The sequence below is a fragment of the Rhinatrema bivittatum genome, chromosome 3 (genome assembly GCF_901001135.1).
Source record: "Rhinatrema bivittatum chromosome 3, aRhiBiv1.1, whole genome shotgun sequence".
NCBI lineage: Eukaryota > Metazoa > Chordata > Amphibia > Gymnophiona > Rhinatrematidae > Rhinatrema > Rhinatrema bivittatum.
The window spans coordinates 248,722,485-248,747,708 of record NC_042617.1 but is presented as its reverse complement, the minus strand read 5'-3'; the positions used below and the strand labels follow the sequence as shown (position 1 = coordinate 248,747,708).

Genomic DNA, 25,224 nt, shown 5'->3' with positions numbered 1-25,224 from the left:
CTGGACCCTGACGAAGCAGGTTTGGGAGGTGACAGAGGCGAAAAGGACCGTCCATCGCAAGGTTCACCAGATCCGCGTACCAAGTCCTCCAAAGCCACTCTGGCGCTACGAGAATGACGGGCCCCTTGTGGAGTTCTACTTCTGAGTATCTTTCCCACCAGAGGCCATGGGGGGGGGGGGGGGGGGGGGGGGAAGGACGGACACGTAGAGGAGAACATCGTGAGGCCAGGGAAGAACCAGGGTATCCACCCTTTCCGAGCAGTGCTCCCTTCTGCGGCTGAAGAATCTGGCAGCCCCACCTGTGAACTATCAGATCCATCGCCCCGGACAATTCCCACTCTCGGGGGTCTAGCCATTGACAACTGAGGAAGTCAGTTTGAACATTCTCCTTCCCCGCAATGTGGAAGGCTGTCAGCCGATCCAGGTGACGCTCTGCCCAGGCGAGCAGCTTGCTGGCTTCCAGGGCCACCGGACGACTTCTGGTGCCCCCCTGACTATTGATGTAGGCTACTGTGGTGGCGTTGTCGGAGAGAACTCTCACCACATTGCGACGGATCAGGGGCAGAAAGGCCTTGAGTGCCAGATGGATCGCTCGGGCCTCCAGGCGATTGATGTGCCAGTGGGATTGAACTGGGGACTAGCATCCCTGCGTAGACTGAGTCTGACACACCGGCTCCCCAACTGGAGAGGCTGGCATCTGTCGTTACAATAATCCACTGAGGTGTTTTCAGGGGCAACCCCTTCAATAGGTGAGCGAGAGAGAGCCACCACTGCATGTCGGCGATGGTAACATCAGAGAGCAGCAGGGGCATGCGAAACTCCTCAGAGACCGGCTCCCAGCGAGACAGCAAACCTTTCTGTAAAGGACACATATGCGCAAAAGCCCAAGGAACCAAATCTATAGTTGAAGCCATAGAACGCAGAACCTGGAGATAATCCCAGGCCGTGGGGACAACAGATTTATTTATTTATAGATTTTTATATACTGATGTTTGGCGCTGGCCTTCACAACGGTTTACAGGTGTAACATAAGCTTGAGCGCACGAGCCTCGGGTAACAACACTTTGCCCACGCGGGTGTCGAAGTGCGCTCCTAAGAATTCGAGGACCTGAGAGGGCTTGAGGTTGCTTTTGGAAAACTTGACTATCCACCCGAGGGAGGTGAGGACCGACAAGACCCGGTTGACCGCTGTCACGCACAAGTCCTCTGACTTCGCCCGAATGAGAAAGTTGTCCAGGTACGGGTGGACTAGGACTCCCTCTTGCCGGAGTAAGGCCGCCACTACCACCATGACCTTTGTAAATGTGCGGGAAGCGGTGGCAAGTACGAACGGGAGCGCCTGAAACGGACAGTGTTGTCCCAGAATGTGGAAACGAAGAAACTTTTGGTGTTCCTGGAGGATCGGGATGTGAAGGTAGGGCTCAGTCAGATCGAGAGAGGCGAGGAATTCGCCTGTGTGAACCGCCACTATGACAGCCCTCGGGGTCTCCATGCGAAAGTGGGGGACCTTGAGCACCCTGTCGATTCTCTTGAGCTCCAGAATTAGGCGAAAGGAGCCATCCTTTTTGGGGACGATGAAGGAGATGGAATACTGGACGGACCCCTGCTCCTGTGGGGGAACCGGGACTATGGCTCAGAGTGCTTGAAACCTGTCGAAAGTCTGGCAGTCTGCTGGCTGTTTCTGCGTTCCGCAGGGAGAGATTAAGTAGAGGTCCGGGAGATCTCAAGCAAATTCTAAAGCGTAACCTCTTTCAATCACCTCGAGGACCCAACTGATCCGAAGTAATTTTGACCCATTCCTCGAGAAATAGGGACAGCCGTCCACCTAAGTCTGGAACAGAGGAATGGGACGACCGTATCTCATTACGAGGACTTTGCGGCGGGGCCCTGGTGGGTACCATCTCGGAAGGGTCGTCGGCCCCAAAAGGAATGAGACCATGCTTGAGATTTTATTTATTTATTTAGGCTTTTATATACCGACTTTCTTGATACAAATCAAATCAATTCGGTTTACAATGAACTAAGTAGAATATACAATTAACCAATCAACAAGAGATACAGAGCATACAGTTACATTATAACAAGGAAGCCTTAACTTGGAGTAGGAAAAAAAGAAGGGGTGAGCGGAGCAATAAATATATAAAGTGCAATAAAATAGAATAAATACTATATACAGAGGAGGGGGCAAGGAGCCAACCTCTCTTTAATGGATATTATGCATGAAAATTTGGAAAGTTTTGTTTACAGAGATGTGTGGAGGTGTTTCGTTGAAAGGCTCTTTGCAGTTTATTGTACCTGCGCTGCCCCCTGAAGCGAGAGCGCGACAGAAAAGATTACCTGGACTGTTTGAGGCGGTCCTCAGGCAGCTTATGAACCTTGTTGTCACCTAAGGATTTGATAAGCTGTTCCAGGTCCTCACCAAAAAGCAACTTACCCTTGAAGGGGAGAGTGCCCAACTGCGATTTAGAAGAGGAGTCTGCAGCCTAATTCCTCAGCCAGAGGAGACGTCTGGCTGAGACCATGGCTCTGGCCTGCACCCGGAGGAGATCATAGAGGGCATCAGCCCCATAAGCTACCGCAGCTTCCAGCCATTCCGCCTCTGCAGACGGGAGGTCCTGGATGCTGAGCAATTGTTGAACCCGCTGCATGAGACTGCTACAGACTGTGGTCCGAACTCCAAGAGCCAGAACTTCAAAGATCCTTTTAAGATGGAGCTCCAATTTGCAGTCCTGAAGATCCTTTAATGCCGTTGTTCCCACCACCAGGATGGTGGTGCGTTTGGTGACGGGGACACAGACACATCTACTCTGGGGATCTTAAGCATTTCAAGAGATTGATCAGGCAGGGGATACAGCTTATCCACTGCTCTATCCACTCAGAGACCAGACTCGGGGGACTCCCATTCCCATTGCATGAACATAGGATGGAAGGGGAAATACAAGGCGGAGCCCTCAGACTCGCTAGGACCGGGTCCACAGTCCATGAAGTGGAGGCACAGACAGATTCTTCTGAAAGGACCTCAATCCCAAGTTCCTCTAGAACAAAAGGAATAAGCGGGTCAAGCTCCTCTCGTTTAAACAATCTCAGGACCTGTGGATCATCTCCTTCGACAGGCAGATTCGCTAACGACAAATCCGGGTCTTGATCAGGATCTGGCAGAAGAGATGGCTGAGGAGGGTCAGGAGGATACGGCCCACCCGGCATGGTCCTCACCCTGGTGGCACCCTGAGGGTCCAGGGTGCCAGAGCCCTGCCAGATGGCTAATCGAGGGATCTTAGCCAGGGAGGGGATCCGGGAGAGGATCCTCCTGTTCTTTCAAGCTTGCCAGAAAAGACCTGTGCATTAATAGCACAAACTTCGTGGAAAGCTAAGAAGAAGGAAGCGCTGGTTTGTCCGTCTGCATCTGCTGTAGACAGAGAAATACTGAGAAACATAGAAACATGGAAACATAGAAATGACGGCAGAAGAAGACCAAAACGGCCCATCAAGTCTGCCCAGCAAGCTTCACACATTTTTTTCTCATACTTATCTGTTTCTCTTAGCTCTTTGGTTCTATTTCCCTTCCACCCCCGCCATTAATGTAGAGAGCAGTGATGGAGCTGCATCCGAGTGAAATATCAAGCTTGATTAGTTAGGGGTAGTAACTGCCGCAATAAGCAAGCTACACCCATGCTTATTTGTTTTACCCAGACTATGTTATTCAGCCCTTATTGGTTGTTTTTCTTCTCCCCTGCCATCGAAGCAGAGAGCTATGCTGGATATGCGTGAAGTATCAGTTTTTCTTCTCCCCTGCCGTCAAAGCAGAGAGCTATGCTGGATATGCATTGAAAGTGAAGTATCAGGCTTATTTGGTTTGGGGTAGTAACCGCCGTAACAAGCCAGCTACTCCCCGCTTTGTGAGTGCAAATCCTTTTTTCCACATTTCCTCTTGCTGTTGAAGCTTAGAGTGATGTTGGAGTCACAGTAACCATGTGTATGTTTATTGAATAAGGATATTATCTCCAGGCAGTAGCCGTCATTCTGGCGAGCCACCCACTCTTCATTGACGGCCTCTTGACTTTATGGATCCACAGTGTTTATCCCACGCCCCTTTGAAGTGCTTCACAGTTCTGGTCTTCACTACTTCCTCCGGAAGGGCATTCCAGGCATCTACCACCCTCTCCGTGAATAAATACTTCCTGACATTGGTTCTGAATCTTCCTCCCTGGAGCTTCAAATCGTGACCCCTGGTTCTGCTGATTTTTTTCCGACTGAAAAGGTTTGTCGTTGTCTTTGGATCATTAAAACCTTTCCAGTATCTGAAAGTCTGTATCATATCACCTCTGCTCCTCCTTTCCTCCAGGGTGTACATATTTAGATTCTTTAATCTCTCCTCATAGGTCATTTCATGAAGACCTTCCACCTTTTTGGTCGCCCTTCTCTAGACCGCCTCCATCTTGTCTCTGTCTCTTCGGAGATAAGGTCTCCAGAACTGAACACAATACTCCAGGTGAGGTCTCACCAAGGACCTGTACAAGGGGATAATCACTTCCCTTTTCTTACTCGATATTCCTCTCTCTATGCAGCCCAGCATTCTTCTGGCTTTAGCTATCGCCTTCTCACATTGTTTCGCCGACTTCAGATCATTAGACACCATCACCCCAAGGTCTCTCTCCTGCTCAGTGCACATCAGCCTTTCTCCCCCCATCGAATACAGTTCATTCGGATTTCCACTCCCCATATGCATGACTCTGCACTTCTTGGCATTGAATCTCAGCTGCCATATCTTCAACCACTCTTCCAGCTTCCTTAAATCCAGTCTCATTCTCTCCACTCCTTCCGGCGTGTCCACTCTGTTGCAGATCTTAGTGTCATCCGCAAAAAGACATACCTTACTTTCTATCCCTTCCGCAATGTCGCTCACAAAGATATTGAAAAGGACCGGTCCCAACACCGATCCCTGCGGTACACCGCTTAAAACCGCTCTCTCTTCAGAGAGAGTTCCATTTACCATCACACATTGTCTTCTGTCCGTCAACCAGTTTGCAATCCAGGCCACCACCTCGGCACTCACTCCTAAGCTTCTCATTTTATTCACCAGTCTCCTGTGCGGGACAGTGTCAAAAGCTTTGCTGAAATCAAAGTAGATGACATCGAGTGCTCTTCCTCGATCCAATTCCTTGGTTACCCAGTCAAAAAAGTCAATCAGATTTGTCTGACAGGATCTTCCAATGGTGAATCCATGCTGCCTCTGGTCCAGCAATTCTCCCGACTGTAGATAGTTCACTATTCTCTCTTTCAACAGTGACTCCATTACCTTTCCCACCACCGAAGTGAGGCTAACCGGTCTGTAGTTACCAGCCTCTTCTCTGTTCCCACTCTTGTGAAGCGGGACCACCACCGCTCTCCTCCAATCACTCGGCACCACTCCCATTTCTAGGGATCTATTGAACAGGTCACACAGTGGACCCGCCAGCACATCTCTGAGCTCCCTCAGTATTCTGGGATGAACTTCATCGGGCCCCATGGCTTTGTCCACTTTCAGTTTCCTCAGCTCTTCCCATACATTCTCTACTGTAAATGGAGTTACATCTACTCCATTCCCCTCTAGTTTCTTGTTAACTAGTGACGGTCCTTCTCCAGGGTCCTCTTTAGTGAACACAGAACTGAAGTATTAATTTAATATTTCTGCCATTTCTTCGTCTCTCTCCACACATTGATCCTTTCCACCTTTCAATTTCAATATACCACTTTGAACTTCTCTTTTCACTGATGTATCTGAAAAATGTTTTGTTACCACTCTTTACCTCCTTGGCAATCCTCTCTTCCGCTTGACTTTTTGCCATCTTGATTAATTTCTTTGTCTCCCTCAGTTCTACCAGATATTCTTCTTTATGCTCCTCCTTTTGGGATCTTTTATATTTCTTGAACAATGTTCTTTTAGCCTTTATTTTGTCAGCCACCTCCTTTGAGAACCAGATAGAAAAGTAAAGAAAAGAAAAATGAAACCTAACAGATTAGTTGCCTTGGTAATTGCTCCTTTTAGATTGGTCCACTGTTGATCCACATCTCTCTCTTTCTCCCAGCCTTTTAGTTCTTCCTCCAGGTACTTCCCCATTTCATCAAAGTCTGTGTTTTTGAACAGCAAAACTTGGGTTTTTGTGCTTCTTTTCCATGTCCTTTTTGTGATATTAAACCATACCGTTTGATGATCACTGGTGCTGAGGTGGGCACCCACCTGGACGTCTGAGACATTATCTATATTAGTGAGCACTAAGTCGAGTATAGCTCCTTCTCTCGTGGGTTCCATTACCATTTGTTTGAACAAAGCTACTTGCAGGGCATCTACTATTTCTCTACTATTATTAGATTCTGCAGATGGGATTCTCCAGTCTACATCTGGCATATTAAAGTCTCCAACGATCACCACTTCTCCTTTCTTTCCTATCCTGTGGATGTCTTCAACCAGATCTCTGTCCAGCTCTTCTTTTTGGTTTGGAGGCCTGTAAACCACTCCAATAAAAATGGATGCCCCATCTTTTTTTTAAGTTGGCCCATAGTGCTTCTTCATTGCCCCATCTTCCTTGCAGCTCAGATGCTTGGATATTGTTTCTGACATAAAGAGCCACTCCTCCCCCTTTCCTATCCTCTCTGTCCTTCCTTAACAAGTTATAGTCTGGTATTGCCGTATCCCAGTCATGAGATTCCGTAAACCACATTTCCGTGACAGCAACAATGTCCAAGTCCGCCTCCACCATTAGGGCTTGCAGATCTGGGATTTTATTACCCAAACTACGAGCATTTGTGCTCATAGCTTTCCAGCTTTCTTCGTTCAGGTTACTGCTGTTCCTGGACTCCTTTTGTGACATATTTAGTTGAGTTTTGTTATCCAATTTTCTCTCTGTATTTGTGCAAGGGAAGAGATTAATGCCTCTGATGACAGAGTCATCCATCACCATGAGCTTTTTTCTTTGGTTTCTGATCTGGAATTTCTGTATGCATTGGGTTTTTTCTCTCTTTTCCGATAACACTTCAATCTTTTTCTCAAGGACTTCTTCAGAATTTAATACAGAGAAGGCATTTTGTACTTGTTGCACTTGATACAGTGTGTTTCTCCGGAACACAGGTCTAATTCTACCAGAACCCACTGTAATACATTTTAAGTTCCTTAATGGCCTGTGTGAGTGCTCACTCTGGATCATTAAAACTCTGGATCATTAAAACCTGTGCCTGAGGGGCGCAGAGTGAGCACTGTCCTCATATAGGATACCCTTTCAGTTTTTCTCTGTCTCCAACTGCTGGGCAGGAGGCTCAACCCACTGTCTGGACTGATCCGGGTACGTACAGGGAATGTCAGCTATGCTCCATCTCCTGGTAGAGGTACATAATCCACTGTTTTGGATTCACCTGTCCGTATGCTAAGAAATCCATCATATAGTGAGCTGTATTAGTCTAATGTGGTCAAAATGAACACTTGCACTAATGCTCTAAAATCAAGAGCTGAAAGCAAATGTTTTAGGGAATGAAGAATCTGAAGCTTAAAAAAATGCTGACTTAACAATTCTCCATCTGGACAAGGACAACTTTGTGGGACAGTCTATCTCAAAGCCCATAGAGTGTACCTGATCACCTGGAGCTCCTGGAAGTTTGTGACACATAACCGTTCATGGGCAAACCGCAAGCCCTGGGTTCAGAGACCATTTACATGAGCTCTCCAGCTCAGGTTGGACGTATCTGTAGTCAAAATTAGCAGAAATGGGGAAATTCGAAACGGAATTACCTGAACCAGATTGGATTGGACCCGTCACCAGGGCAGTGTGCGCCATAGGGGCTGAGTGACCCAGATGAAGTCCCGCAGATCATGAGTGGCCTGTAGCCACAGTGATCTTACGTTCCATTGGGCTCTGCTCATGAAAAGACGTATCATAAGCGTAACATGCATTGTTGACAACCTCAACAAAATAAATATATAAATGTGCCAAACTGATGTCTGACTCCACTGGACCTCTTTCACAATGGCCATCCTTCCTCAGCAGAGAGCCAAGTTGGTGGCTCTCTGCTGAGGAAGGAAGGCTTTTGCCTGAGTTGTGGTTAGCAGAGCTCCTATAAATTTCAAATGAGCACACAGGAGGAGGAGTAACTTGGGATAGTTGTTAACAAAACTAATAACCTCTACACCCCGATGGTTATGCGCATGAATTGGAAGACTGGTCATTAAAATGTCAGATAAAATTTAATTTGGACAGTGCAAAGTGATAAAGTAACCCACACTGTAGTTTCATACAGGTCAATACAGTACAGTGCGCTCCGGTGGAGCGCACTGTTAACCCGCCTTTGGACGCGCCTGCTTTACCCTTTATTCAGTAAGGGGTAATAGCACGTCGAAAACGCACGTCCAACCACCCCCCCCCCCCCCCCCCCGAAACTAATAGCGCCCGCAACATGCAAATGCATATTGATGGCCCTATTAGTTATTCCCGTGCGATTCACTAAGTAAAATGTGCAGCCAAGCCGCACATTTTACTTTCAGAAATTAGCGCCTACCCAAAGGTAGGCGTTAATTTCTGCCGGCACCGGGAACGTGCACAGAAAAGCAGTAAAAACTGCTTTTCTGTACACCCTCCGACTTAATATCATGGCAATATTAAGTCGGAGGTCCCAAAGTAAAAAATAATTAAAATTAAAAAATCGGCCCGCAGCTCGAAAACCAGACACTCAATTTTGCTGGCGTCCGGTTTCCGAACCCGTGGCTGTCAGCGGGTTTGAGAACCAATGCTGGCAAAATTGAGCATCGGCTGTCAAACTCACTGACAGCCACCGCTCCAGTAAAAAAAGAGGCGCTAGGGATGCACTAGTGTCCCTAGCGCTTCATTTTACCTCGGGTCCTCATTTAAATATCGAATCACACGCACAGGAGAGTGGCCTGAGCGGGCACTCGCGCGCTCTCCCACAACTTTTACTGAATCGGCCTGATGATGAGGTAAAGTAACCCACACTGTAATTACATAATGAGGTTCACATTACGAGTTGCTGCTCAGAAAAAGGAACTGGGTGTCAGTGCACACTACTTTGAAATCCTCAATACAGTGTGCAGCAGCAGTCAAAGCAATGTTAGGAATTATTAGGAAAGGAATGGAGAAAAGACTAGTGAATGCAATAATGCCTCTATATAGCACTCCATGATGAGGCCACACCGGGGAGTACTGTATGCAGTTTTGGTCATCGCATCTCAAAAAAAAAAAAAAGATAGTTGCATTGGAAAAGGTAAAGAGAACGGTGACCAAAATGATAAAGGGAATGGAAAGGTTCCTCTATGAGCAAAACTAAAGAGGTTAGGTTTGTTCAGCTTGGAGAAGAAATAACTGAGGGGGTATATGATAGAGGTCTATAAAATCATGAAAGAGCTTGAACAGGTAAATGTAAATTGGTTATTTACTCTTTCAAAAAAAAAAAAAATACAAAAACTAGTGGACACTACATGAAGTCAGTAAGTAGTACATTCAAAACAAATCAGATAATTCTTTTTCACACAACACATAATTTAGCTCTGGAATTCATTGTCAAAGGATGTGGTTAAGGCAGTTAGCACAGCTGGGTTTAAAAAAAAAAAAGGTTTATACAAATTCCTGGAGGAGAAGTTCATAAACTGTTAATAACAAAATAGACTTAAGGAATAGCCACTAATTATCACTGTACGAAAACAGCAAGGGATCTATTTACTGTTTGCAATCTTGTCAGGTACTTGTGACCTGGATTGGCCATTGTTGGAAACAGGATACTGGGCTTAACGGATCCTTGGTAGGACCAGTATGGCAAATTCTTATGTTCTTAGTACAATTCCATTGGTAAAACAATGGAGAAGCAGCCAAGAGGGAGGATTTAAAGCGCGAGAAGGCCCCGAGGCTGAGTTTGTCCGCCATCGGAAGACCTGCGACCTGCCTGCCCGAAGACCAACAGGCTCCCCTGTACTTTCTCCGCCCTCCCGCTCGCTCCTACCGACTGACCCTCACCTTCTATCCTCCTCTCCCATCCGACCTTATAGCTTACTAACCTCTCTTATTTCTGCCTTTTTGCTCCCTCCTCCTGTGTTTTTCCTTGCAGCACGGCGCTGGACCGTGGAGCCCGAGGAACCGGAAGACCAGCTGACTCCTCCCCTTTGGCTGACGCGGCTGACATCACAGACGCCAGAAGGGCAGCCAAGAGGGAGGATTTAAAGCGCGAGAAGGCCCCTAGGCGCCGCGCACCGAAGGGGCGCAACAAAGGGGCATGCCCCTTTGTACGCCCCTTCGGACTCCATTCGAACTTCAAAGAAGCTAAGACCAACCAGCCTAACCACCCAACGAAGGCAGCCAAGCTGAAGCATGGAAATGAAAGGAGAACAATCGTATGAGCATTCAATATCAGTCTGCCTGAACAAAGGTAAATACAACAAGAATAACATTAAGAGTAGATATAAACTCAGTAAAAAAGATGCAAAGGACTCATTTAAAAATAAACAATCTGATACAGATAACAACAACCAACAAAGCAAAACAACTCTAAATAATCTACTAATGCTTACTTTCATCTTAGTTAATGCACAATCAATCACAAAAAAATTCCCAATCATCTCGGACTTACTGTATGACAACAAACCCAACTTCATTGCAATAACAGAATCATGGTTAAAAGAATCTGATGTAGTATTAAAAAATCAAATAGCGCACAAAAATTACGAGGTTTTCTCAGTCCCCAGAATAAACAAAGGTGGAGGGGGCTTACTACTGATTATCGAAAAAGCCTTGAAATGTAAACTAATCCCAATAATGCCACCACCAAATCATGAAATGATTTCTCTGAAGAACCTCCAACCCATCCTTCAACCAAGACAAAACACCACGATCCAATTCAGAAAACTATGCAACCCAGACATCCTTAGCTCGAACCTATCCACAGCATTAGACCAACTGGACCTCTCTGATGCAGAGTCAGCTTCATCTTCCTGGATCAAGATCACCAAAGAAGTAGCAGACGCAACATGTCCTTTAACCACCAAAGCCATTCAACCGGACGCCGACAACAGGAAACAGTGGTACACACCACAACCTAAAACCCTCAAACAAGAGCTTAGAGGCAGGGAACACCTATGGCGAAAAAATCCATCAGCAACAAACCAGGGGGCTTACAAATCGCTCATGCACCACTACAGGATAGCCATCCTTCGAACAAAAAGAGATTTCTTCTCACAGAAAATACACAACTTCATTTTCAACCCCAAAGCGTTATTTTCACTCGTCTCGTCACTCACCAAATCTCCCCCCACGACCATTCCAGACGATCAAGCAGCCAGCAAAGCCTCAGAACTTGCCACTTACTTCAAGAAAAAAATCACCCATCTGATCACACAGGCAAAAACTACACTGGCCCCAGTCACCCACACGCCTACTCAGCAGACATCCAACAGACCACAAGCCTGGAAAACTTCGAGATGACTTCCTCCATCGAGATTGAATCATTACTAAAGAAGCTAAAACAGTCATCTCACCCCACGGATTCGATTCCATCCAACTTACTCATCTCCATTCCAAAAACTGTCGCCAAACCAATTGCAGAGATCATCAATTGTTCATTATCGCAAGGCATAGTTCCAGACCCCCTCAAATTTGCAATTCTGAAACCATTTCTAAAAAAACCCAACCTGTCCCCAGACAACCCGGCCAACTTCCGCCCCATAGCTAACCTCCCGTTCATCTCTAAAATCTTTGAAAAAATAGTCAACAAGCAACTCTCGGACTATTTAGACGACAACAATATCTTATCCCACTCGCAGTTCGGCTTCCGTAAAGCCCAAAGCACCGAAACACTCTTAATCTCTCTTACCGATGCCTTACTTCTGAATCTTGATAAAAAACAACCCTGTCTTCTCATTCTCCTCAATTTATCAGCCGCATTCGATACTTAACAGAAAAAATAGCCAACAAGATAAACCCCATTAAAACAATACATATCAAAGAAACAAAACAAAATAACCACTGGCATAATATAAAAATAAAAGATGCAAAAAGAAAACTCAGAAAATTCGAAAAAACCTGGAGAAAACATAAAACAATTGAAAATCTAACTAAATTCAGGAAACACCTGGCTTACTACAAACAACTAATCCTTAATACTAAAAAAAGAATACTATAGTAACAAAATAGAAAAGTTTGCCAATAACCCAAGAACCCTATTCTCTATAGTAACAAATCTTACAACCGACAAGCAAGAATCACCTAAAAGCATGCCTGAAACAAAATGTAATGAAATAGCCCAATTTTTTAGTGACAAAATATTAAACTTAAGAAACAAACTCCCAAGAAACACCAAACAAGAAATCGTAATGCAAAAAAGAGATGTTAACCCATGGTCTGCATTTATAGAAGTATCAGAACTAGAAGTAGAGTCAATGATAAAAAATACAAACCCCACCCCCCACATAATTGATACTATACCTACAACAGAGATAAAAAAAGACTACCAAGGTAGTAGCCCCAATATCAACTAATATCATAAATCTATCCCTAACAGAAGGAATAATGCCAGATATACTGAAAGGGGCAATCATAAAACCAATAATCAAAAAGAAAAACAGTGACCCTCTAATTCTCAATAACTACCGCCCAGTCTCAAACCTCCCATTAATAGCCAAATTAATAGAGAAAACAGTACAGAAACAGCTAGCCGAACGCCTAGACAATAACAGCATACTATACCCTTCACAACACGGCTTCCGTAAACACTACAGCACTGAAACATTACTTCTCTCACTAACTGACAACATCTTAAGAGGTTTTGATAATAGCAAACACTACATCCTTATAATGCTAGACTTATCCGCAGCCTTTGATACGGTAAACCACCAAACATTACTAGAAAGACTTGAAGAAATTGGACTATGTGACAAAACGATAAACTGGTTCAGATCATACCTCAGCAATAGGTTCTTCCAAGTCCAGATAAAAAACACTATCAGAAAAATTTAAACTTGAAACCGGAGTACCTCAGGGTTCAGCTTTGTCTGCCACCCTCTTTAACATATATATGCTGCCCCTATGCCATCTGCTGGCAGGCCTAGGGATAATACACTACATCTACGCAGACGACATTCAGTTAATTCTACCAATAGATGACACAATTGAAAAAACACTTGGGCTGCAAACATGTACCTAGACATAATAAAACTACTAACCCAAATGGAACTGGTTATTAACATTGACAAAACTGAATTCCTACACCTGGAAAGAAAACATACTGAAATTATTAAAACCCCAATAACTAAGAAATAACCAGAAAATATAACTAGCCGAAAAGGTAAGAAATCTGGGAGTAATAATAGATTCAGAAATCAATCTAAAGCAACACATATCCTTAAAAGTAAGGGAAGGATACGCAAAACGTATGATCCTAAAAAGATTGAAACCATTACTCACACCTGCCCACTTCAGAACAGTTTTACAAACACTTGTTTTTTCCAGCACTGATTACTGCAATGCACTCTTACTAGGACTCCCCAGCACATCAATAAGCCCACTCCAAATACTTCAAAATACTGCAGCCAGAATACTGACGGGAAAAAAAAAAAAAGGAGGGACCATATAACTGAAACTTTAGCAGACTTACATTGGTTGCCAATCGAATACAGGATAAAATACAAGGCCTTATGCACCACACACAAACTAATATATGATAAAGAAGCAGACTGGCTAAACACAGCCCTACGAGTCCATGTCCCACAAAGAAACCTTCGCTCAGCTAACAAAGCACTACTAACAGTTCCCTCAGTAAAATCAGCAAAACTAACCCAAGTAAGAGAAAGGGCCTTATCACTGGCAGGGCCCAATCTATGGAACACAATGCCCACTGAAATCAGATTACAGAGTGATATCAAATTTTTTAAGAAAACCTTCAAAACATGGCTCTTTAAACAAGCCTTTCCTAAAGAAACGGGAGGGTAGAGAGGTAGAGAGAAAGCAAGTCAGAGAAACGCAGTTGAGAATGAACAACATAACAGTTTTTAAAAATGCATGTTAATATAACTATGAAGAGTAAAGCAAATGTTGCTTACCTGATGTAACAGGTGTTCTCACAGGACAGCAGGATGTTAGTCCTCACAAATGGGTGACATCGAGGATGGAGCCCACCACGGAAAACTTCTGTCAAAGTTTAAACAGAACTTTGACTGGCCCCTACTGGGCATGCCCAGCAAGGCACTGACCCTGCAGCCAGCAGGGGTCTCCCTTCAGTCTGATTTTCAAAGCTACAGGCAGTGCCTAGAAAGTAAAAATAAAACGAACCCAACACCGCGGGGAGGCGGGCGGGTTTCGTGAGGACTAACATCCTGCTGTCCTGTGAGAACACCTGTTACATCAGGTAAGCAACATTTGCTTTCTCACAGGACAAGCAGGATGGTTGTCCTCACAAATGGGTGAGTACAGAGCTGAGGATGTCCCGACTTGCACCAAATGTACCCAACGGTGTGCAGCAGGCACAACAACTGAGGAGAAATTTGGGAAAGGGCATCCGCACCCTACCGGGTAGGTGGAAGGGTGTTGGTACATTAGGTTGGAAAAAGGTTACGCAAGACAGACTGGCCGAAGATGGAGTCCTGTCTTCCAGCCTTGTCCAAACAATAATGGGCTGCAAAAGTATGGAGAGAACTCCAGGTTGCAGCTTTGCAGATGTCAGGAAGCGGCACCGATCGAAGGTGTGCCACTGACGTCGCCATGGCCCTCACAGAGTGTGCTTTAACACGGTCTTGAAAAGGAATGCCAGCTTGCTCATAGCAAAAAGAAATGCAGTCCGCCAACCAGGAAGAAAGAGCCTGCTTACCCACAGGTTGTCCCAACTTATTAGGATGGAAAGAGACGAATAATTGAGTGCTCTTCCTGTGGGAAACTATACGGTCTAGGTAAAAAGCTAGAGCCCGTTTACAGTCTAGGGTATGCAGGGTCTGCTCTCCAGAGTTGGAGTGGGGCCTGGGAAAAAAGATAGGTAGTACGATAGATTGATTGATATGAAACTCCGAAACTACCTTAGGTAAAATTTAGGGTGAGTGCGGAGTACCGCCCGGTCCTGCAGGAGCTTAGTGTAAGGCGGATAGGTAACTAGGGCCTGTAATTCACTAACCCTGCGAGCTGAAGTAACAGCCAAAAGGAATAACACTTTCCAAGTGAGATATTTCAAGTCACAGGAGTGCAGAGGTTCGAAAGGAGGTTTCATTAGACGACCAAGAACCAGGTTAAGGTCCCAGGATGGGGCCGGAGGACGCAAGGGTGGCTTTAGATGGAGTAAGCCCTTAAGAAAGCATGTTACTAGGGGTTGTACTGAAATAGGATTACCCCCAATACCCTTATGGAAGGCGGCTACCGCACTGACATGCATTCTGATAGAAGAGGTTTTAAGACCTGATTCAGAGAGATGCCATAAATAGTCCAAGAATTTGGAGATTGGACAGGAAAGGGGATCAAGGGACTGAGAAGTGCACCATGAAGTGTACCTTTTCCATTTGTATGAGTAAGACTTTCTTGTGGAAGGCTTTCGTGAAGCTATCAGGACCCGAGAAACGGAATCTGAAAGGTTAAATGGTTGAAGGACTAAGCTTTCAACATCCATGCCGTCAGGGACAAGGCTTGGAGGTTGGGATGGAGGAGGCATCCGTCGTTTTGAGTGAGCAGATGCGGGTCCTTTCCCAGAGGAATGTGCCTGCGGATGGAGAGATCCTGGAGTATTGGAAACCATACTTGGCGTGGCCAGTAAGGTGCTATCAGGATCATGGTTCCTCCGTCCTGGCGTAGCTTCACGAGAGTCTTTGATACAAGAGGGAGTGGAGGGAATGCATAGAGCAGACCTGTTGTCCACTTGAGGGAGAATGCATCTCTCGGCCGAGAGTGCTGGCTCCGAATGAGAGAGCAGTAATCGTCCACTTTGTGGTTCTGAGGGGACGCAAAGAGGTCTATGCGGGGAGAACCCCACTTGTGAAACAGAGAGGTCGCTACCAGAGGATCGAGTGACCACTCGTGTGGTTGGAAGACACGGCTCAGCTGGTCTGCCAATACATTGTCTACTCCCGGCAGGTAAGTGGCCCTGAGGTACATGGAGTGGGAGAGGGCTTCCGCCCAGATCTGCGCAGCTTCCTGACACAGAAGGAAGGAGCCTGTGCCTCCCTGCTTGTTTATGTACCACATGGCCACTTGGTTGTCCGTCTGGATTAAGATTATCTGATGAAAGAGATGAACTTTGAAAGTGCGGAGCGCATAGCGGATTGCTCGAAGTTCCAGGAAATTGATCTGGTGTTCGGCTTCCTGTTTGGACCATAACCCTTGGGTTTGAAAGTCGTCCACATGGGCTCCCCAACCGATGTGAGAAGCGTCGGTGGTTAGGATTACTTGCGGATCCGGTGGAAGAAAAGGTAAGCCCTGAAGGAGGTTGACCTGAGTCGTCCACCAGGTTAAGGATAGGCGCAGCGCTTGTGTGACTGTGACAATGGAGGACAGAGGCTGAAAAGCTTGAATCCATTGGTGTCGTAGAGTCCACTGTGTTACTCTCATGGCTAGACGGGTCATGGGAGTGACTTGAACCGAGGATGCCATGTGTCCTAGGAGAATGAGGAACTGGCGAGCCGTGGCAGTGTTCTGAGACTGGAGCTGGCGAGCCAGGGATATTAGGGTGTGGACCCTCTGAAGAGGAAGGTAAGCCTTTGCCTGTAAGGTGTCCAAGTCTGCCCCAATGAAGGATAAGGTTTGAGACGGGACTAAGCAAGATTTCTCGTAATTGACAAGAAACCCTAAGGAAAGGAGTGTTTGAATTGTCAATTTTAGGGAGGATTGAGCTATCTGTTGGGTGGAGGCCCTGATTAGCCAATCGTCCAGGTAGGGGTAGACATGGACACCTTCCTTCCTTAAGAATGCTGCTACCACTACGAGGCATTTGGTAAAGACTCGTGGGGCAGAAGCCAGACCGAAAGGTAGGACACGGTATTGATAATGGTCGTGGCCTACGAGAAACCGCAGATATTTGCGATGGGATTGTGTGATCGCAATGTGGGTATAAGCGTCCTTGAGGTCGAGAGAGCACAGCCAATCCCCTCTTTGTAGCAGAGGGAGCAGCGCGCCTAGGGTTACCATTTTGAACTTCTCTTTTTGAAGGTATTTGTTGAGGGCTCGAAGGTCCAAAATGGGACGTAGTCCCCCTGATTTCTTTGGTATTAGGAAGTATCTGGAATAGAATCCCTTGCCTCGTTGAGAGGGAGGAACGGGTTCTATAGCATTTGATTTCAGAAGAAGAGACACTTCCTGTTGTAATTGAGCCAAATGGGTGGATAGACTCCACGCTTGAAGAGGCGGGGAGTCTGCCGGAAGAGTTATGAAGTTGAGGTGGTAACCCTGTGCGATAATTGTTAGCACCCACTGATCTGAGGTGATCTGCAACCAAGGTTGTAGAAAATGGTACAGTCGACCTCCTACAGGAATGTCTGGAAGAGGGGTTTGGCATGTGTTCACTACCAGGGAGTCAAAGGCCAGCCGCAGGCCCAGGAGGAGGGGCTACAGTAGGCCTTTGTTTCCTAGGCTGACGCGGCTGAGGCCTAGTAGAGGATCGAGCTGGACGAGGCCTGGCCGATGGAGGGTAGTAACGGCGTGGCCGAAAGAACGACTTCTTAGAGTCCTTCTTAAGTGGTTGTTTGGAGGAAACCTCAGACGGAACAGAAGAAAGTTGTTTCAACGTCTCATGGTGATCTTTCAATTCAGCTACTATTTGCTGAATTTGTTCTCCAAACAAATTGTCCCCTAAGCAGGGTAAATCCGCTAAACGATCCTGGACCTCTGGGCGAAGGTTGGATGACTTTAACCAAGCCCAACGTCTGGCCGAGATGGCAGTAGCTGAAACCTTTGTGGAGGCATCGAAGATGTCATAAGCCGTTCTGATCTCGTGCTTCCCAGCTTCAAACCCTTTGTTAAGAAGGGCCTGAAGCTGTGGCTGGTATTGGTCAGGTAATGTGTCAGCAAAATCTTGCATCTGTTTTAGGATGGCTCTGTTATATTGCGTCATGTAGAGTTGATATGAGGCTATGCGAGAAATCAGCATAGCTCCATGATACACTTTCCGTCCCACACTGTCCAGGAATTTATTGTCCTTGACCGGTGGAGCGGAGGAGTGTGGCTTTAGACGCTTGGCCTTTCTTTGTGCGGACTCAACCACAACAGAGCGATGATCCAGTTGAGGCTTTTGAAAGCCTGGTGCTGACTGGACGAGGTATGTGGAGTCAGCCTTCTTGTTAACTGGTGATACAGATGAAGGAGATTCCCAGTTTTTCTTTAAGAGATCGAGAAACACCTGGTGAATGGGGATGGAAGCGATGATTTTTGGAGCATCCAAAAATTGAAGCAGTTCCATCATCTGGTGTCTGTCATCGGTCTCAGATTGCAGCTGAAAAGGTACAATTTCGGACATCTCCTTTACAAAATTAATAAAGGAGAGATCATCTGGAGGAGATCTTTTTCTACTCTCTGTAGGAGAAGGCGGTGATGGTAAATCTGTGTCAGAAGATGTATCATCACCCCAGGTATCATAGGGATCACTTGGGGGTTGAAGCCCCGATGGACCTGGTTGAGGATCCAAAGGCATCGAAGGAAACCTTGGAGGAACTGGTGGTACAATCGGTACTGGGAACGGCATCGAGGGTTTCGGTGCTGCCGATGGAGTCGGTGCCGGTCTTGGAACCGATGGAGCCAAAGGATAAATCGGTGGAGATATTCGAGAAGGCACCGATGGGACCACCCCGGAAGGGGGAATCAGGAACGGTGTTTCTCCCGCCGATGAAAATCCAGTCGGAGACGATGGCGCTGTCGGTACTACTGGAATCATCGATGGAAGGGCATGTACAAGTGCCTCCATACGTTGTAGTAGCGGTGCCAGCGCTTCCACCAAAGGTTCGGTGGTCGGTTCCTTCCTCGGTGGCGGAGTCGGTGCCGGGGTCGATGCCGGTGGCGGTGCCGGAATCGGTGCCGGAGACGGTGCCAATGGAGGTTGGAATCTTTGCATCGCTTTCTCGATGGCCTCCTGGACCAGCCGGTCCAGTTCTGCCCGGAGACCAGGGGTAACAATACCCGGCTCGACGGGAGAGGGAGGCTGAGGCAGAGCCGGAGGGACCACTGTAACCGGTGGGATCACGGCTCCCACACCCCTAGAAGGTGAGGGTTTCCTCGATGCCTGCGAACGAGACGTGGGCGGTGCCAAGTCTGATCGAGGCCTCTTAGTCGGTGGCTCGGCTTGTTCAGAGGTCGATGACTGTGGATCCTCGACAGGCCGAGACTTGTGCCGTCGATGGCGATGCTTGTCCTTCCGGTCTCCTCGCCCATCCGGGGAGGGGACAGGAGTCGACGGCCGAGAAGTCATCGATGGTGGACGGTCACCGGAGGGTTGACGATGGTGGTGCAACTTCGACGGTGCCGGTTCCGATGACGTCGATGCTATCGATGGCGTTGGGGTGGGTGCATGGAAGAGGAGCCCCATCTTCTCCATCCTGGCCTTGCGACCCTTAGGTGTCATTAGGGCACATTTGGTGCAAGTCAGGACATCATGCTCACTACCCAAACACAAAACACAAACCCTATGGGGGTCTGTGATTGACATAGTCCGGGTACAATCCGGGCATCGACGGAACCCCGTCGCCATGGCTTAAGGCCAAATTTAGTCGCGGGCTCGGTAATTGCCAACAGGCCTCAAGGGCCAAATTCGACGGTAGTCGAAGAAAAAAGGCAAAAAACTTACCGGTTTCCGCGGAGGTGACAAAAATTTGTCGAAGGGAGACCCCTGAGGGGCAAATTTTCTTCGGAAAGAAAAATACCGAATTCCTGTCAGGAACGTGGTAAGAGAGCTCCTTTCACCGCGTGGCAACTGCTGCGCGGAAAAAAGAAGACTGAAGGGAGACCCCTGCTGGCTGCAGGGTCAGTGCCTTGCTGGGCATGCCCAGTAGGGGCCAGTCAAAGTTCTGTTTAAACTTTGACAGAAGTTTTCCGTGGTGGGCTCCATCCTCGATGTCACCCATTTGTGAGGACAACCATCCTGCTTGTCCTGTGAGAACTCAATAATACACCTGGACTTGACCATCACTACTCAAACATCGATTTTATTAATGAGTTTGTAACTGTACTTAATTGGCACCTGTTAGAATGTACGATAACCTACCTATACATACCTTATTTTGTGTCTGTTTGTAAACCATTGCGATGTTATATAACTTAGCGACGGTATAGAAAAGTTTTTAAATAAATAAAAACTTTTGGCTAAGTAAAGCATAGGAGTGTAAAGTTAATATTTTAAAGTAATATTGAGAATAAATGCCCAAAAAATATATCCAGAGTAAAGGTCCAGACCATCAAGCTTCAGAAGAAAAATACACACCCTATAATACTAGCAATGATTCAATTCCATAATAGGAAATTTCATCTGGCAAAGATATATGTTCTAGATCTTCATCGTCATGCTGCACTGGGTAAGGTTTTCATACCTATCGAGGGCTCTTGTATAATAGGTGACGCTGTAGCATTCAGGCTTTGAACCAGACTGCCCAGCTCTTGAAGAGCACACACCATGACGTGCTGACTCGCAGATACATCTACAGTTCCTGATTTATTTTCATTGCTCGCATCATTTACTACTGCTTCTGCAAAAAAAAAAAAGACAAAAAACAGAAAATCTTAACTGTTAAAATGTTCTATGCTTATTCTATTAAGCACTGACATTTTAACTCAAACATACATTATTATAACCTTCTCTTTGCAATCATTTTAATATGCTTCTTTCAATTATATTTGCATAACATTGGCTTACAGAGGACAGGACTAAAGTTACAGAGCAATCCTAAAATTGTATCTGATCTTGTGTTATTTATACTGTTGAACCTTCCACTTAAGGGAATCTATTCATTAAATGGAAAGCCATGCCACTCCTGCTGATGGAAGACAGATGTGCTGTAGCACTGCACTGCAAAAAGCCAACAATCCCACATTTTATTTCCTGGTTTTCAAAATTAGGTGTGTTGTTTTTATGGGGGGTGGGGGGGGGGAACAAAAAAAACCTTATAAAATGTAAGATTTGGTTTCCCCTTGTATCCTACACTGAAAAACTCATCTCAAGCTAGGGCTTCCACAGAACATTAAACTACAGGATATATTATAGATCACGAAGGTATTTTTATATTTGGGTGAACGAGCTCTCTTTGTCTAATTTAGACAAAACCTCTATGGACTTGCCTGATTGGTAAGTGACAGAGTGTCTTAAGGGGTATTAATAAATGAGCAAGGAAGATCCAGGACTCCCATTTCTTCTCTTTTCCTTTGTATGTCACATAGTGGTATCTTCTATATATAACTTTGGTACAATTAGAAAAAAATTTTGCTTAGTAGCTGCCTGCTTGGTATAAACTGATGTTCTAATGTTTTTGGCTATCAAAACAGTACATAGGAGACAGGAACTTATGTATACACGAGACCGCCACTGAACACAGAAGTTTTTGTGATGCAAATAAAACCCTGAAGCAGATGAGGAAGTGAAACGCTGCCAGCATCGGGATATACGGAGTTAAAGGTACAACAGTCACGCCTAGACATGAATTCAAGTGAAAGCCTGGTTGCAAAGATAAGTACAATTTGAGGAGGCTGTTTTTGCAAACACATTAAATGATATTTGAGAAGCTTAACAATGTTTTAATCCATGGAAAATGGATTAAGATATGAAAGAATTATAAGACAATAGCATAGTGAGTATATGGCCTTGTTCGACACGTTTTGAACATATTACTGTGCTCGGTAAAGTGTTCTTCTTTTAAACAATATGGACTCCCAACTCAGTCATGTTTCGCATGCCAGCTTCCTCAGGAGGGACTCAGCTAAAATGTTGTAGTATAACAGGATTCACAGTGATATTGTTTAAGAAATGAACACTTTATCGAGCAGTGATGTATTGAAATGTGTCAAATTATCGATTTTGATGCATTTATTTATATACCTGATGGTTCTTCAATAAATTGGATTATATATGCATGAAAATATTTTTGATGTTGCGGACATTTTGTCTTTGAAAAACTATGATCCTCACATCTTCTTTGCTAGGCTTATCTACCTTTTGTTAATTTATTACATTTTGACAGTGCACATCTGAGAGCGCTAAAACAGGGCCTCCCAGCAAGTCAAATTCTTAGACTTCATAGAATCTGTTCAACTGTTGCAGAATATAAGTTCAGTCTAAAATTATGACAGTGATTCCTCAGCAGAGGATATCCTAAGCAGTGTGTGAAAAAAGCCTATGTTTGAGCAAGATTTTCTCATCAAGAATGGTTCTCTTGTACAGCAACTATGTGCAAGCCTCAATGACTGACGTGTCCTACTCTTCTCACCATGCTCACAGATATGGGCTTCGATTTTACATCATTGGCACATTTTGCAGTTGCATCCAGTTCAGTGATACTCCACGGTTTGCTTACAAAAAAGAAGTTCAAATGTTAGAGATCTTGTAGTACAATCAGATTTCGTTAGGGTATTCAACCTCGTGGAGAATGCTGTTTGTGTGCAGTCTCGATGCACACAATGTGTTTGTGCCCACAGTACACCATATGATTAAGGCACTTTTTAAAATGTATTACTTCACGTGCTGTACACTTATGGGTAGATTTTTATTTGGCCACATGCGTAAATTCCAGGCTTTACATGCGTGGCAGGGCCTTGCATGCGCAGAGCCAATTTTCAACAAGGCCCAGTCATGCGCATAAAGCCCGGTATGCAAAAAAGTGCCGGGCCGAAGGAAAGGGGCAGTCTGGGGGGAGCAGCTGGAGGCAGCAGGTACAGCGGCCATTTGCTGCTGTACCAGGGAAGGGACTGCCAGCGCATGCAAGTTACTACTGCTCCAACGGAGCAGTAAGCAACAAAATAAAAAAAATAAAAAGGTAGAAGAAAGGGTTTAGGGGATGGGGAGGAGAGGAGAGAAGAGGGAAAGGGTAAGGGAGATTAGGTAGGGGGTAAAGGAAATTCCCTCCCAGTCTGCTCCTTAAATGGAGCAGACTGGGATAGGCCCAATCTCATCACTGCGCGTATGTTTGTAAGATTAGGCCCTGCTGCGTGTGCCGCCCGCACATACATGCATGGATTATAAAGTCCGGCGCGCATGTGCTTGTGGCCCCTAGATTTTATAACGTGTGCGCCGGCGCACACGTTATAAAATTGGTGCATCCATGTGTGTGCACCGGGAAGCATGCACTTTTTAAAATCTACTCCTATATGTTGTCCGTGTGAAAAATATTATATTGGCAAAACAACCAGACCTATACGTGACAGAATGACAGAACACAAGAGTTGCATCAAACATTCAAGGCTTACAACCCCATTAGTGAATAACTGTATTGAACACAAACACACTTTCAATGATTTGCATTATTGTGTGATTGAATACTTTCCTCTTAGGTGGCGTGGAGGTAACTTCTCCAAATTTGTGTTGCAGAAAGAACGGTGGATCCATCGCTAACATACATGAATTCCTGCATATCTTAACATGGAACAGGACCTGTGTTTCTCTGATATTGTGTTAAATAAAGTTTTGTTCACTGCTCAGTGTGACCAGAAAAACCTATTGTGGGGGAAATTCCAGCATCAGTGCTTTTAGACTTTGAGTTGGACTCTTTGGGATTCAGAGATGAGACATGAGCGCCTGGATTAAAACAGGCTTGTCAGATAAGTATTTTTACAAGTTTCTTGCCCCTGAAGCAGGGCATCGCTGAAACATCAGCCAATGCTGGGTCTTTGTTTAATTTCTTTGCCACTTTTTAAATTAAGCAATCACCTTGTATAAATGTCCGAGCTTAATGCTAGTTTTATTGGCTGCATGAAATTATTTTGATACTGGTTGCTTTTGGGGTTTTTTTTTTATTTGCAACAGAAAAATTATTTAATAAGCGACTAATATACAATTGGATGAATGACTGAGAAGCCCGGGTTGCCCACTTCAGACCAAGTCAGGTCTTTGCTGTAGGACTTCATTCCTGGCTTGCTGACATCCTCTCTTTCAAAAATAAAAAAAAAATTGTGTTTGTACTGTGGCATGCTTATTTAAGTTATCATATGCATTACTCTATTATTTAGTTTTGGATTCTTATATGAGATAGCAAAGCAAAAACCACCGAGTGGCTATTAAAGAACTCACCTGGGGTTGATGTTAACAACTAAACTAAAACACATGCACAATAAAAAATAAAAAAAAACAAGTGGTTCAAAGACTTGTTGACTATTTAAAAAAAGCAAATGCACAATCATAACTTTACAGATAATTTAGTACTATTGTTCCTTGTTTTTCTGAAAGTGTACTATGTCTATATGATGGCAAAGACTTTAAGTTTGTGGAAACAATCATAGGCATACACATTAACATGTTTCTTACCCACTGATCGCATTTGTTTCCCAATGGCTTGACATATTTCCTTGGCAGCTGCAAGTTGTGCTTTCTCCCCCAACAAGCTCCCAACAGTGGCCCTCAAGATAAAGGACACACATCTGCGTGAGTAAACGGCTTCTACATGAGTTTGAATTGCCCGGGGATGGGAAACTAGATCTAGTACATGGGACAAAAATGTGGCAAAGTTGCGCTCCAGCCATTGCCCTCCAAGTGTTGTGACAAAAACCACATATGCCTGCAGTTATAAAGACAAAGGTTTACATTATTAGTATAAACATACAAAGCATTTTTTTCCATGCATATCAAAGATTCAATAAAACAATAAAAAGAAACTATTTAAGGGCTGATCTTCTTACTCATTGCTGTTTATCAAGTCCCCTCTAAATAGTGTACATAAGAACATGCCATATTGGGTCAGACTAAGGATCCATCAAGCCCAGCATCCTGTTTCCAACAGTGGCCAATCCAGGCCATAAGAACCTGGCAAGTTCCCAAAAGCTAAGTCTATCCCATGCTACTGATGCTAGTAATAGCAGTGGCTATTTTCTAAGTCAACTTAATTAATAGCAGGTAATGGACTTCTCCAACAAAAACTTATCCAATCCTTTTTTAAACCCAGCTACACTAACCACATCCCCTGGCAACAAATTCCAGAGTTTAATCGTGCGTTGAGTGAAAAAGAACTTTCTCCGATTAGTTTTAAATGTGCCACATGCTAACTTCATGGAGTACCCCCTAGTCCAGGGGTCAGGAACCTTTTTGGCTGAGAGAGCCATAAACGCCACATAT

At 45.2% G+C, this 25,224-nt stretch overlaps 1 protein-coding gene across 1 annotated transcript in view; it reads right to left on the bottom strand.

Annotated features, from left to right (window-relative positions):
* HEATR5B (HEAT repeat containing 5B) overlaps positions 1-25,224 on the bottom strand; it is a 571,627-nt gene that overhangs the window by 443,783 nt on the left and 102,620 nt on the right. Inside the window, 2 exon segments of the mRNA XM_029594411.1 lie at positions 20,504-20,659; positions 24,421-24,670. Of these exon segments, the coding sequence (XP_029450271.1) occupies positions 20,504-20,659; positions 24,421-24,670 (406 nt within the window).